The sequence below is a fragment of the Acomys minous genome, assembly GCF_964271855.1.
Source record: "Acomys minous genome assembly, chromosome: 2".
Classification (NCBI taxonomy): Eukaryota; Metazoa; Chordata; class Mammalia; order Rodentia; family Muridae; genus Acomys; species Acomys minous.
Window position 1 is genome coordinate 86,056,149 of NC_140484.1, and position 13,023 is coordinate 86,069,171.

General features: G+C 58.7%; 4 protein-coding genes across 5 annotated transcripts in view; 2 read left to right on the plus strand and 2 right to left on the minus strand.

The window, feature by feature from the left end:
* Positions 1-7: 7 nt before the first annotated feature.
* On the plus strand, positions 8-2,536 carry RPL18 (ribosomal protein L18). Its single transcript, XM_084801121.1, has 7 exons — positions 8-129; positions 1,151-1,237; positions 1,359-1,466; positions 1,658-1,756; positions 1,909-2,032; positions 2,125-2,194; positions 2,426-2,536. The coding sequence occupies exons 1-7, from the start codon at positions 127-129 to the stop codon at positions 2,499-2,501; spliced, it is 567 nt and encodes a 188-aa protein (XP_084657247.1). The 5' UTR covers positions 8-126; the 3' UTR covers positions 2,502-2,536.
* A 124-nt stretch (positions 2,537-2,660) lies between these two features.
* Positions 2,661-11,582, plus strand: FAM83E (family with sequence similarity 83 member E). Its single transcript, XM_084801091.1, has 5 exons — positions 2,661-4,307; positions 5,181-5,348; positions 5,580-5,704; positions 8,581-9,034; positions 10,938-11,582. The coding sequence occupies exons 1-5, from the start codon at positions 3,837-3,839 to the stop codon at positions 11,175-11,177; spliced, it is 1,458 nt and encodes a 485-aa protein (XP_084657217.1). The 5' UTR covers positions 2,661-3,836; the 3' UTR covers positions 11,178-11,582.
* Positions 6,634-7,588, minus strand: SPACA4 (sperm acrosome associated 4). Its single transcript, XM_084801146.1, has one exon. It carries the CDS (start codon positions 7,287-7,289, stop codon positions 6,906-6,908), a length of 384 nt encoding a protein of 127 aa, XP_084657272.1. The 5' UTR covers positions 7,290-7,588; the 3' UTR covers positions 6,634-6,905.
* A 523-nt stretch (positions 11,583-12,105) lies between the features above and the next one.
* The window catches only part of SULT2B1 (sulfotransferase family 2B member 1), a 51,862-nt gene continuing 50,944 nt past the window's right edge, over positions 12,106-13,023 (minus strand). For both annotated transcript variants that reach the window (XM_084773326.1, XM_084773325.1), the window contains exon 7: positions 12,106-12,328. In XM_084773326.1, the coding sequence (XP_084629452.1) occupies positions 12,120-12,328 (209 nt within the window). In that variant the 3' untranslated portion in view covers positions 12,106-12,119. The remainder of the gene's footprint in view (positions 12,329-13,023) is intronic.

The following is a 13,023-nucleotide window of genomic DNA, read 5'->3' on the forward strand; positions in this document are numbered from 1 at the left end:
TAGAGACTCGCGTCCAGGATAGAGCGCCCCGCGGAGCGTCACGAGCGCGTCTCGCAGGGAGCCCTTTCCCCGCCCATTCCGGCGCGCTTCTGTCTTTCTGGACCTGGCCGAGCTGGAGGCGCCATCATGGTGAGCCCTCAACTGAGCATCTCGGGATGGCTCATCCGCCGCCATCCTCAGCGGGGCCGGGTCGCAGCGCGGTGGAGGGGTGCGGGCGGGGCCGAGGGATGCTGGCGGGCAGACACGGGGCGGCCGGGGCTCGGCGCCTCCGGAGGCTTCGCTCGGTAACCCAGGCCGAGTGCGGCTCACACGGCGTCTAGTCGGGCCTCGAACCCACGGCAGTGCCCTTGCCTCAGCCTTTTGAGGGCTGGGGTTCCAGGCGCCATCACTGCGCCTGGCTTCCCTGGTTCTTTTGACTTGCCTATGGGACGTTGAGACCCGCGGGGAGCGGAGCTCCACATTGCTCCACCTGGTTTGGGGCCAGGTGGGTCAGGTCTCCTCTCCGCGGCTGCGAGTTGGGGAGACACCCATGAAGATGCTCGCCTGAGGGTCCTGGTGTAGGTGCAGGTTAACCGGTTAGTATTTCAGTCCGTGGTTCTGGACGCTAACAGGAAAATGGCTGAGGGAAAAAGTTAAACCCAAGTTCTTGGCCTTCCTAGCACTGTTTGGAAAGTAGATGGTTTTAAGAGTCTCGCTTTGTCACAAAGATACTTAACGTGTCTAGGATCCACTGTTGGCTTCTCTTGCCTCCTTTTCCCGATCTGGGGGCCCCGTTTCGAGAACTCAGGTAGAGCTCACACTCTTGCACGGATCTGAGCACCGCACCCGTGCTGGGCCTAGAACCCAGGGCCGTCCCATTCTAAGCAAGTGCTCTAAGGTAGACCGACCTAGGGGGTTCCTGAGTTTTTGGAGCGTGGGAGGAACGATACCAGGCCCGGGCATGGATTTGTCACGGGTCGGAGATGTCGCCTGGGGGCCCCCTCCCTCCAATTTTAATCCCCCTGGGTTCCTTTTGGGTGTGAATTGTTGGCTAAATCGCCTGAAGGGTTAGTAACAGTTGTGAGTATGTAAGTCATTGGAGATGGGGCGCACTTGCCCAGTTTAGAAGTGGGCTCTCTAGCAGTTCCTCACCCGCTGCCCACCCCCACAGGGTGTTGACATTCGTCACAATAAGGACCGAAAGGTTCGCCGCAAGGAGCCCAAGAGCCAGGACATCTACCTGCGGCTGCTAGTCAAGGTAAGCTGGGCCACAGCTTCCGTAGTGGGTAGGGCGGGGAGAAGAGGGGTCTCGGCCCCTGCAGGGTGGGTGGGTCTCTGGGGTTTCGGAGGGTGGTGGTCACGAGCTCTTTCCCTTCCAGCTGTACAGGTTTCTGGCCAGACGAACCAACTCCACCTTCAATCAGGTTGTGCTGAAGAGGTTATTCATGAGTCGCACCAACCGGCCGCCTCTGTCCCTGTCACGCATGGTTAGTAGGGGTGGGGGGCGCAGAGCTCTGGCTTGCTTCATTTCTGGGGTGGGGAGGGGTGGTACCAAATCTCAGACCTGGGGAGAAGGCGGGTGCGCTCAGGCCATTGGAGGTCCTGACTGACTTGGTCCTCCGGGTGGCAGGTATGAGCACAGATAGGCCTGACCTGTTCGTTCGTTTACTCCTCTCAGATCCGAAAGATGAAGCTTCCTGGCCGAGAAAACAAAACCGCTGTGGTTGTGGGGACAGTCACGGATGACGTGAGGATCCTGGAAGTGCCCAAGCTGAAGGTATGGACGCAGGGCTCTCCTGGGCTGCGCAGTCTTGGCTTGTTTCGCTGCGATACAATGGTGCTTCCATCCACTGGAGAGATGCTGGTTGCAGTTGTTAGCTACACAAGAGTATGAGACCGTCCGCATAGCTCCTGTGTGTGTCTCCTCAGGTGTGTGCACTGCGGGTGAGCAGCCGGGCCCGAAGTCGCATCCTCAAGGCTGGGGGTAAAATCCTCACCTTCGACCAGCTGGCCCTGGAGTCTCCCAAAGGCCGAGGCACCGTGCTCCTGTCTGGTGAGTGAGGGCTGCTTTGACGCTCCTGGCTTTGAGGAGCTCTCTGGTCAGGGTTCCTCATCTCGATGCTTAATCTCTCCCTCCCTGGCCAGGTCCTCGGAAGGGCCGAGAAGTGTACCGGCATTTTGGCAAGGCCCCAGGGACCCCACACAGCCACACCAAGTGAGTATCAGGCTAAGGGCTTGAGCCTTGTCCCCTGGTAACTGTTAGCCACAGTGGCCTAGGGTATTAAGCTGACTGGCTGGGGCTGGGCGCAAGGGTGGACTACCCAGAGCCTTGTCACTTCTGAGGGGGTGGTTCCTGTGAAGGCTCTCATAGCCCAGAAGAGGTTGCCAGGTCACAGAACAGGGTAGCCAGCCACTGCAATTCTCTGACCGCCTCCTTTCCCTACAGACCCTATGTCCGCTCCAAGGGCCGGAAATTCGAGCGTGCCAGAGGCCGAAGGGCCAGCCGAGGCTACAAGAACTAACCCTGAATCTGTTATTAAAAGGCTTTGGATGTTGATGATTGTTTGTGTGTGTGTTCATGAAGGTGGGATGGTGCAGGGTGGGATCAGAGCCACCAGTGTGGCAGAGCGCTTGATTTGGAGTCCCTAGAGACCCATCTCTGGGGAGAGGTGCTGTCCTACTCACAGATGTCTTGAGTGTGGGCCTCCCTGCACCTGTGCAGCCCTCTGCCTGTAATTAGGGCCCCACCTCTGCGGGGTGTCATGTGTTTGCCTGCTTCCTCCTAGGATTAGTTTTTCCCAAGATCTTAGTGCTGGGGGGTGGGGTGGGGGACAAGGTGTGGGAACAGTGAGTGAGGCGCTGCCTATAGCCAGTCCCTGAACGAGGTGCCCAGTGGGCCCTCCCCCTGTGTTTGCACAAAGGGCCGTGTCCCGGGCAGACGCCCAGTTGGGAGGAGAGCTGCTCAAGTGAAAGAAGCTTCTAAGCTGGTGCTGGTCCTCGGCTTCAGACCCTGTGTGGTCAGGGGTCTGTGGACCGGGGAGGAGGTCAGGCCTTACTCCCAATTCCTCCTCTGGGCTGTGGTGCACGCAGCCTGGGACCAGCTGCAGGCTCGGCAGGTATGTGGGGTGGGAGGGGGTGGCTCCTGTAAGGGAAGTAGGGTGCAGCCAGGGCACTGAGACCGGATCTGAGGGTCATGGTAGAGGCCTAGCCTGTGCAGGTCCTCCCTGAGGGAGACTGGGGGATCCCTGCCCTTCCCGCCGCGGGCCTAATGGGAGCATCTCGTTAATCAGCCTGTGGGAGCTGGGGTGATGGGCAGGAAAGTCTCCTCAGGCTCAGAAACTGACTCCCCTGGCCATCAGGTGCTAAGATTACCTGCCATGCAGCCGTGAGGGAAACAGGCCAGAGTGGGTCAGACACAAGTGGCAGGCCTTTGAGCCATTGGTTACAAACGGTAGGGTGACCTGGGACAAGCAAGCTGCCATTTACCTAGAAATGGTTGGGCAGGTAGCCAGACCTGTTGGCAGGCAGGTTATCCTCTCTGGCCTGACACAGCCAAAGGCCACCTAACACTGTGGCTCCAAGTTGGAGGTGGTCTTGTGGGTGGCAGAGGCACCCCTTTGGCGTACGACAGAGAAATGGCTGACAGGCGCTCAGGAGGCAGGAACAGATGGGTGGCATACAGCGTGTAGGTAGTCTGTAGGGCTTGTGAGTCGGGGGCAGCTTCAGGGAGCTGTGTGGATGATCACAGGGCTACCCCGAGGGCTTTGGGTGATATCACACCACCCCTAGATGGTCAGTCCCCAAAAGCCACCCAGACCCCTCCAGGACCTGGCCCCTGGAGGCCTTGTGTGGCTCCAATGGCAGCCTCCCAGTTGGCTGCCCTGGAAGGAGAGGAGTTGGGGGCCAGCAAGCCAGCCCCGACCAAGGCCGGCCTTGGCTTGTATTCTGAGGGCCAGCGCCTAGCCCTCGAAGTACTGCTGAGCGGTGGTGAGGAGGCCTTCCGGGCCTGTGTGCAACAGGAAAAGTTGCCCCCTTTTCTGAGTGCGGACGAGGCTCAGGCCCTGGCTGCGGCTGCTGAAGACTGGACAGTACCAAGCCAGGAGCCTGGTAAAACAGGCGTAGGAAGCACCATCTCTGATGGGGACGTTGGCAGCCTGACTTACTGGCCTGGGCAGTCTGAGGAGCCTGCACCCGTGCTGCGGCTGGGCTGGCCTGAGGACCCGGCCTGGAAGGGCATCACCAGAGCCCAGCTCTACACCCAGCCACCAGGCGAGGGCCAGCCGCCTATTAAAGAGTTGGTACGCCAGGAGATCCAGGCTGCTCGCAAGGTGGGTGTCACCCTATGACCTACCTAGGCTTTTCCCCATACCAGCCTGGAATTTGCAAAGCCATACTCAGGCCTCTCAGGACCCGTGGACCTGGAGCCCAGGGGTTATATCCTCTTCAAACCTGAAGGCCTTTCCCTGGCGTCCATGCTGCAGGAGCCAAGGTGTGACCATTTGTGTCAGTCAGCCCCCTTTCACACCAAACCAGAGGCCCCCAGCTTCCTCCAGGAAAACCCCAGGAGTGGTTCCCTGCCCTGTAGCTCCCTGAGGCCCCCCATTTCTTAGGTAGCGATCTTGGAGGTTTCCTGGCTTCAATGCCAAGTGATCTCCATGGGGTAATTAATAGGTACAGCCTTCCAAGAGTAGAGGTCATGGCCAAACAGCTGTGATGCTGTGAAAGCTCATTGTTCTGAGTGACCTAGCTGATAAGTGGTGCCACCATAACCCTGTCTGCCTGCAAGGCACACCCTAGTGGCTCAGCCTTCTTGGCAACCAGTGCCCAGCCCTGAGCCGGAGCTGTGGGCCTTCTTTGACATTCTAAAGGACAATCTGTGACCAACCAGGGATTGACAATTGAATTTTCAGCAGCTGGAAGTTGGGGGGTCTCCTACAAGGGCAACCTGGCTCACACTCCATGCAGGGCAGAGTCAGGGTAGGGGTGGGTGTCTCCAGCCCCCCATCCTGTGTCTACCTCTCCCCCCCCCCACCTAGCTGGTGGCCATGCAGGGCAGAGTCAGGGTAGGGGTGGGGGTCTCCAGCCCCCCATCCCGTGTCTACCTCTCCCCCCCCCAGCTGGTGGCCATGCAGGGCAGAGTCAGGGTAGGGGTGGGGGTCTCCAGCCCCCCCATCCCGTGTCTACCTCTCCCCCCCCCCCAGCTGGTGGCCATAGTCATGGATGTGTTCACCGACCCCGACCTGCTCACAGACATGGTGGACGCTGCCACACGCCGCTGGGTACCTGTCTATTTGCTGCTTGACCACCAGCATCTGCCTGCCTTTCTGGCACTAGCCCAGCAGCTAGGGGTGAACCCCTGGACCACTGAGGTAGGAGCCAGGCCAGAGGCATCTAAATGTCCTTATTTCATGGGTCGCTAGGTTTCCCTGAGACCTGAAACCCATGTCACTGGGTGGGTGGGTGGGTGGGTGTGGGGGGCTATCCTAACAGGATCCTTGACCCAGAGTTAGGTATCCCCAAACTCCTAAGATTTGGTATCAGTGGCCCTAGAGATGCTGGGACAGTATCCATGGGAATCATACATTATGCCCCTTTCCCAGAACCTGGACATCCGGACCGTGCGGGGCCACACTTTCCAGAGCCGCCGGCGACGGCAGGTGAGCGGCCATGTGCGGGAGAAGTTCCTGCTGCTGGACGGTGACAGGGTCATCTCGGGATCTTACAGGTGTGTCCCCTCATGACACCCTGTGCCCAGCCCTCCCTTGGCATGCTCAGGTGGTAGGGGGAGGGGCGGGGCTGGGGAAGCACTCTTTCTGCGTCTCTGAGTTCCATCATCTCTAAACTGTGTCCGCACGCCCGCCTTGGAGAGGAGGTGTTCCGCCACAGAGTACGCTCAGGGCTGTCTCTGCTGTCGGCCAGGCGAGTGGCCTTGTGAATCCCAACTTGGGAAACTGAGGCATGGACTCCAGGCGCCATCTGGTCTGGATTCAGATCCTAAGCGCGCCAGCTACTAGCTGTGTGACTTCAGGCAACTTACTTCCCTTCTGTGGGCCCCAGTTTCTGCCCTTCAGTATGAGACCATAGGGGTCGGACTATTGTGGGCCCCCATCCACTGGGCATCCTAAGCCTCGCCCCTGCCTCCACCCAGCAGATGTCAGTGGTGTCCCCTTACCCTCTCTCAACATCACAGCCATCCCAGAATCCTCCAGACATGGCCAGGTGGCCCAGGGTAAGAGGCACTAGCCAGGAAGCACTATTCTCGGAGGATAAGGAGAGACACACAGCAGACTTGCGGACACACAGCTGCCTACGCTCCCCAGGCCAGGGGTGGGGACATGGATTTCTGGCAAGTTCCTGTTCGGTACCAGCACTGGCAGTTCTGTTCAACTTTTGAGACCCTCTAGCCATGAGACAGTGATTGATGCTTTAGAGTGTCACTATCACCCTGGCTTTGCTGGAGGGGACCAACACATGACATAAGAGCTTCGTAGCTGAATATGGTGGCACACGACTGAAAGAAGGAAGATCACAGAGCTCAAGGCCGTCCTGGGATACAGGACATCCTGCCTCACAAAGCATCCCTGCCAGGAAGGGGAAAAAAGGCGCTCTGAAACCGCACCTGGTTTTTTGTTTTTTGTTTTACCGTATTTCACGAACTCTAAGGTGACGCCAACACAAAGAAACGCCCGAGGAAGCTTTAAAGCATGTGTGTCTTAGGACCAACAGGGCACAGCAGAGCAGTGAGAGTCACAGGCCCCACCCCACACGAAGGCACGTCTGGGGCTTTACCAGCCTGGCTCCCCTGGGCCCTGGAACGGAGGAAGCCAGGGCCACAGGAGATAGACTGCACCTCTGGCCATTTAATGGGGGGAAAGGGTAGAGGTCGGGGCACGGGGCACAGCCCCAGGCCCTACAGTTCCTGTGGGTCATAGCCAGTATTGAGGTGGCAGCAACAGGCCCAGAAGCAGCTGCAGACCCAGTGCCAGGCTGGTAGCCCCTGTGGCAAGGCCAGCACCCCTATTGCAGAGGGGGCCGGAGCAGCAGGTGGTAGTAAGGGTGTACGTAAGGCCCATGTAGCTGACGGGTTCCTCGCGGCCACAGCTGATGGAGTGTATGCAGCCTTTGTTGATGACGGGCCCCACACCCTGGGCTACTCCATGTCCTGTGAAGCAATCCTCGTCGTCCCCACAGCGCATTTGTATGCCCGGGCACTTAGTGGAGTCAGTCAGCTCACAGAAGATGCAGTCCTTGATGCCTGTCCCACCTGGGCAAAGAACCAACGCCAGAAGCAATGGCCAGCCAAGGACCATGGTGGCCTGGCGGCGTGGAGAGCGCCCAAGCCAGGCCGGGAGCTTCCTTGACCTCCTGGATGGCCGAGTGTGACCTCCCGGAACACCTCTTGCCCCTCGTCCTGGCCTCAGGAGTCAGCACTTGGCCGTGTTCCTGGTTTCCCCCACACACAATGTGACCTCCTCAGGAGCTATTGAGTCCTTGGGGTTGGAGATGGGCCAGCACCCTGCCCACAAGACTTTGGGCCATGGAACTTGGTGACCTCACAGACCCCCTCAGGGTTCCCTGACTGCTGTGGGGTGGGGGAGGGGGTCACACACAGCCCAGCCCACCACAGGCTGAAGGGACCAGGACTTGTCACCTGCCAAGGTAAGGACACCGGAAGGACCCACACATAATGCCAACTCATTCGTGCTGCTATGGGTTCTGCCTCTCCTTGGCCCACTGAGGCTGTGGGGCAGCGCTTGACATATGCAGGGACCCTGTGTCCTGTGTTCAGATTTGCACCGGAAGTAATAAAGCCACAGCCATGTGACGATGAGGGCAGTGGCAGGGGCCACCCTCTGCAACCCGCAGGCCCCGTCCGTGCGGGACATTGGCTCTTTGTGGCAGATGTCCTACTTGGATCCTGGTGTACTGTGCACAGGCTTAGGAAAGGCAGCCTTTCTGGTGAGCCGGTGGGAGTTAAAATGGCCCTGTGGGTATCAGAAGATCCACCCCATCTTCTGATAAAGAAACTGAGGCAGCGGGATGCCCCTCAGTGAGACAGGACTGAGCCCATATTTACCCTCACCTGACTTCAGGTGGTCAGTATAAGAATTTCCTTCTCTTGCCTGGCGTGGTGGAGCACGCCTTTAATCCCAGCACTCGGGAGGCAGAGGCAGGTGGATCTCTGTGAGTTCGAGGCCAGCCTGGTCTACAGAGTGAGTCTAGGACAGCCAAGGCTACACAGAGAAACCTTGTGTCGAAAAAAAACAAAACAAAACAAGAATTTCCTTCTCGTGGAGCCCAGGCTTTTATAGAGCTGTGTGCCGGAGGCTGGGTGTGCCGGAGGCTGGGTGTGCCCCCCTAACCTCCTGCCTCATCCTCCTGAAGTGCTGGGAGTAAAGGCATGTGTCACCACGCCCGGCAGATATGACTGTCTTATCTCGTGTTGTCCCCAGGTTGGTTGTGACAAGCAGCAAGGGTAGACACTTATCCTGTTCACCAGAGGAACCAAGGCCTGTGAGATCATAACTTAAGGTCACAGGGCCCGGGGACTAGGATGGGTGCCACCCTACACAGATCCTGACTGTCACCCTTCATCCCTAGCTTTACGTGGAGTGACTCACGCCTGCACCGGGGCCTGGTGACCTTGCTCACGGGGGAAATCGCGGATGCCTTCAGCCAGGAATTCCGGGTCCTGTATGCAGCCTCCAGGCCACTCTCACCAGCACCAGCTCGAAGCCCCCTGTTCAGCCTTCAGGAGGGCCCACAGCTGCCCCGAAGCCCGCACCGTGTGGCCCTGCGCTGTCCTGTGGCCCCTGTGGCCCCTGTGGCCCCACTGCTGCCTGATGGGCCTTTGGCTCACCGCCTGGCTGCCTGTCACATCCTTGAGGGGGACAGACGGGAGACCCCCACCACCACAGGGCCAGCTCTCAGTGACATCTTGAGGAGTGTACAGCGCACCAGGACAGCCAGCGGTCCCCCAACCCGGCCCAGCCGCTCCCTGTGGGATCTTAGCCGCCTGTCCCAGCTCTCTGGCTCCAGTGATGGTGACAATGAGGTGAGCTAAGGACTGAGGCAGAGAAGCCAGGTGACAGGAAGGTTCTGCCTGGGCACCAACAGCAGGAAGCAAGTTCTTTGTGTAGCCCAGGCTAGCCTTGAACTGATTCTTCTGCCTCTGCCTTCAATTGTATTGAGATGACAGGTGTGAACCACTACACCTGACTAAATAGGTTAAACTTAACCTATTTCACAGATGGGGAAACTGAGGCTCCTGAGAGGGCTTAGAACCTAGCTCTGCCTGCCTCCCTGGGGGACATGTTGACTTCCTAGATCTGACTGTTCCTGGGGCGGAAGGGAAATGGAGGTGGGTCAGGGGAACTGAGAGAGCCGCCTGCGGCTGTGTGGAGGGTGGGGCTCTGGCTTGGATAGCCCTGAGCCTGGTTCTGTCTCTGAGCCTCAGTTTTCCTCACCCTGAGACAGCCGTTGTACGAGAAGCAGCAGAGCCTTGTGGGGGAGACAAATGGCCTCCCCCAGGCTGCAGGCAGCTGGAATCGCGTCCCTCCTCAGTCAGCTAAGCCCCGTTGGCCCCTCATAACTGGAGGAGCCTCCCTTCTGTCAGTTTTGTCAGTGAAGCTACACCCGGAGGCGAGGGGAGTGGGGCCCGGTCAAGGTCCGCGCCTGGCCTCCACCTGGGGCTCTCCTCCCTGGGCAAATATTTGTTTCCTGAGAAGGCCACAGCCACTTCCTGTTCTCCAGCTAGAAGGCAAGGGGAGAGGCATCCCGTGTGGCTCTGGGCTTCCGCTTCCGTGCCTCCCACTCACTTCCCCCTGGCTCTGGAGGCTCTGCGCCCTTCTGGCCTCCTCTCATATTCTTCATCTCCTCTACTGGCATCTCTCCTCCTCCTCCTCCTCCTCCTCCAACAGCTCACCCCCTCCTCCTATCCTTCTGTCCCCCTCTCCTCTCCCCCTCCCCCTTCCCTCTTCCATCTTCCACCCCCCCTTACTTCCCCCATCTCTCACCCTTTCTTCCTTCTCCCTTGGCTCTGGGCCCCAAGATCTTCACTCTGCCCCCCACCCCCTTATGTATGTGTGTGTTCTTGTGTATGCACGTGTGTTTGCTGGCGTGTGCCTGTTGAGGTCAGATGTCCGTGCTGGGGGTCTCCTACCTTTTTATTTTCAAAATAACTTAAAATAATAATAATAATAAAGATTTATTTATGCAACATCCTGATCGCCAGAAGAGGGCACCAGATCTCATCATAGATGGGTTGTGAGCAACCATGTGGTTGCTGGGAATTGAACTCAGGACCTTTGGGAAGAGCACACAGTGCTCTTAACCTCTGAGCCATCTCTCCAGGCCCCAGCTTATCTATTGAAGACAGTGTCTCTCACTGCACCTGCAGCAGGCGATTGCAGATACTGGCTGCTAGGGAGCCTCCGGATCGACTTGTCTCTGCCTTCCAGCACTAAGGATACAGGTCTTGGCTTTTTACACAAGTGCTGGGGACCCAAACAATTGCATAGCAAGCATTTTGCCTAGAGAACCTCCCCTTAGCCTCAGGCTCCTAATTTTGAGATGGGGTTTCAGATCCAGGCTGGCCTTGAACTAATTTGTTTTCTTTTCTTTCTTTTTTTTCTTTTTTTTTTTTTTTTTTTTTTTTTTTGGTTTTTGGTTTTTCAAGACAGGGTTTCTCTGTGTAGCTTTGGCTGTCTCAGACTCACTCTGTAGACCAGGCTGGCCTCGAACTCACAGCAAGCCACCTGCCTCTGCCTCTCAAGTGCTGGGATTAAAGATGTGCGCCACCACGCCTGGCCTTCTGATCCTCCTGCCTCTACCTCCTGAGCGGCTCAATTGAGGGTGCCTGTCATGCCTGGTTTATGCAGTGTTAAGGTGCATGTGAGCCTAGCACCCCACCAGCTCAGCCCTAGCAACCGCTCACCTTATTTTTCCCCCTTTCACAGCTCAGGAAGTCCTGGGGCTCCAAGGACACCCCAGCCAGGGCACTGATGAAGCAACGGGGCACTGGAGGTGGGCCCAGGGGTGAGCTGGATCCCCGGGCACAGCCCTGGGGCAGCCCCCTACCCTCCGTTCCAGCTGGCCGCCACCGCCACCTGCGTTACCTGTCCCCAGCCCAGAGGAGATTGGGAGACAATGCCACCACAGACTGGGCCTCTGGTTCGGGCCCTAGAAGGAGCCGCTGATGGGATGGATCCCTGGCCAGCTGTGGGAGCGCTCACATCCCTGACGGGATACTGGCTGCGTCTGAGGCCTTTGGACTTGGATCTGGGCAATGGAAGGGACTGGTCTTCGTTGCTTTAGAGTTGGGTGAGGTTGGCAGAGCTGAGGACCGAGAAGCAGCACAAAGGGCAGTGGGAAAGTGAGTCCAGGAGGAGCAAGTTAAAAACGGTGCTGGAGGGTGAGGGGGACGGGCAAACCTGAGGAACAAAGGCCTGGAGAGTACTGAGGGTACTGAGACACGGGCATGTCTGGCGTTTTCTGAGGGAACTTGAGGGAGGGCGTCAGAGTGCTTCCCCCCTCCCTCCCTCCCTCCCTCCCTCCATTTCTGCTCAGATTAAACTCAGACAGAACAGACATGCATCTCCACAGCTTCCCTGCAACCCGGTCTCCAGGGTCCAGACCCCAGCTCTCCACGGACCCAGGGGGTTTCCCCCCAGCTCTCCTCCCTCAGGTCCCGGGGGTCTGGGCCCCAGTGTGGCACCCCTGCTGAGTTCATGCTCAGTGGCGGACACCCCACCCTCTTGTGTTTTGTCTGTTGTGCTGTGGTCACTGAGTGACCCAGGCTGGATGTGAGTTTGCAAGCCTCAGTCAGTCAAGTGCAGGGGCGGGGTGGGGGTGGGGTGATAAGCGAGTGCCCTCTGCAGCTCCTTTGCACTCTCTGTGGCTGGGTCCCCTGCCTGCCTTCCTGCCTGCTGCCCCCTGCCTGCCTGCTGCCCCCTGCCTGCCTGCTGTCCCCTGCCTGACTGCTTGCGCTCCCTGCCCGCCTGCCTGCGCCCCCTGCCTGCCTGCGCCCCCAGCCTGCCTGCGTCCCCTCCGCCGCCCCCCCCCCCCCCCCCCGCCTCCCTGCGTCCCCTGCCTGCCCCTGAAAGTGCAGCACAGAGGAAGAAGGAATTGGAACGACACGTTTATTCTTGTGAGGATTCCGGGTTCAGGTCATCAGAGGCTGCACCGGGGCCGGGGTTGGGCTCAGGGTCAGGCTCGTCATCAGGGCCGGTGTCCTCTGCAGATGTGTCCCAGGGGAAGCTCGGCTGTCCCCGCATTTGCTCGCGATAGACACGGTCGAAAGCCTCACTCTGCGCCACAGTGAAGTGGTTCTTCCAGTCACCGCTGATGCCTGCAGGGGGAGGAGGAAGAGAGCACCCGGGGAGCCGCTGGACGCCCCCTTACCCTCTCAGCCTCCCTCACCACGACCAACTACAGCATCTGTGCCAGCTGTTCAGAGCCCCCCCCCCCCCCGGACTTTACTGCCTCTTTCCTTTGCGCCTAGGTGACCCCGTGCTAGCCCTGTCCTTTGACCTCTGACCTCCCAGATACCTTCCCAGAACTCACCTCCCTTTTTTTTTTTAGCACCCGAAGAGCCCTTTTACAACCTGCAACACCTACTCTGGTAGCTGCCTCTGCCAGTACAAGGCTCTCTCACCCTAGGACCATCAGATACGTAACACATTCCTGCTGCGCCGTGATGGCCAGAGCAGCCCATGCAGGCACCCGGGAGGGAGGCTGTGCACGGATGGACCAGCTTGAGGTCCCCACAGGCAGGGAGCTGTCTCCGCAAAGTACCCCCACAAGCATGCCTCACTTCACGCTGACTACTAGCTGTGTGGAAAGAGCCCCTTTCGAATAGCAACGTGCTGCGTGCCCCGGGCTGACCTCAGCTCTAGCTACTTTGATAGACAAGCCTGGTATTGCCGGAGCCCAGCTTTGGCCGCACTCGGCCTGCTTTGTTTCCAAGGGGAGGCCCAGGTGAACAGGCAGCCACCTGGAGTGCCAGCCCTCCTGCTGAGGGTAAAGATTAGGTGGCCTGTACAC

What these genes read in the sequence shown, in the direction of transcription:
- RPL18 (XM_084801121.1), top strand. An exon ending in ACCTGCGGCTGCTAGTCAAG is followed by an intron (nt 1,238 to 1,358) that starts GTAAGCTGGGCC and finishes TTTCCCTTCCAG; the next exon opens with CTGTACAGGTTTCTGGCCAG. An exon ending in CTCTGTCCCTGTCACGCATG is followed by an intron (nt 1,467 to 1,657) that starts GTTAGTAGGGGT and finishes TACTCCTCTCAG; the next exon opens with ATCCGAAAGATGAAGCTTCC.
- FAM83E (XM_084801091.1), top strand. Translation starts at nt 3,837, where the DNA reads ATGGCAGCCTCCCAGTTGGCTGCCCTGGAAGGAGAGGAGTTGGGGGCC. An exon ending in AGATCCAGGCTGCTCGCAAG is followed by an intron (nt 4,308 to 5,180) that starts GTGGGTGTCACC and finishes CCCCCCCCCCAG; the next exon opens with CTGGTGGCCATAGTCATGGA. An exon ending in CCAGTGATGGTGACAATGAG is followed by an intron (nt 9,035 to 10,937) that starts GTGAGCTAAGGA and finishes CCCCTTTCACAG; the next exon opens with CTCAGGAAGTCCTGGGGCTC.
- SPACA4 (XM_084801146.1), bottom strand. Translation starts at nt 7,289, where the DNA reads ATGGTCCTTGGCTGGCCATTGCTTCTGGCGTTGGTTCTTTGCCCAGGT.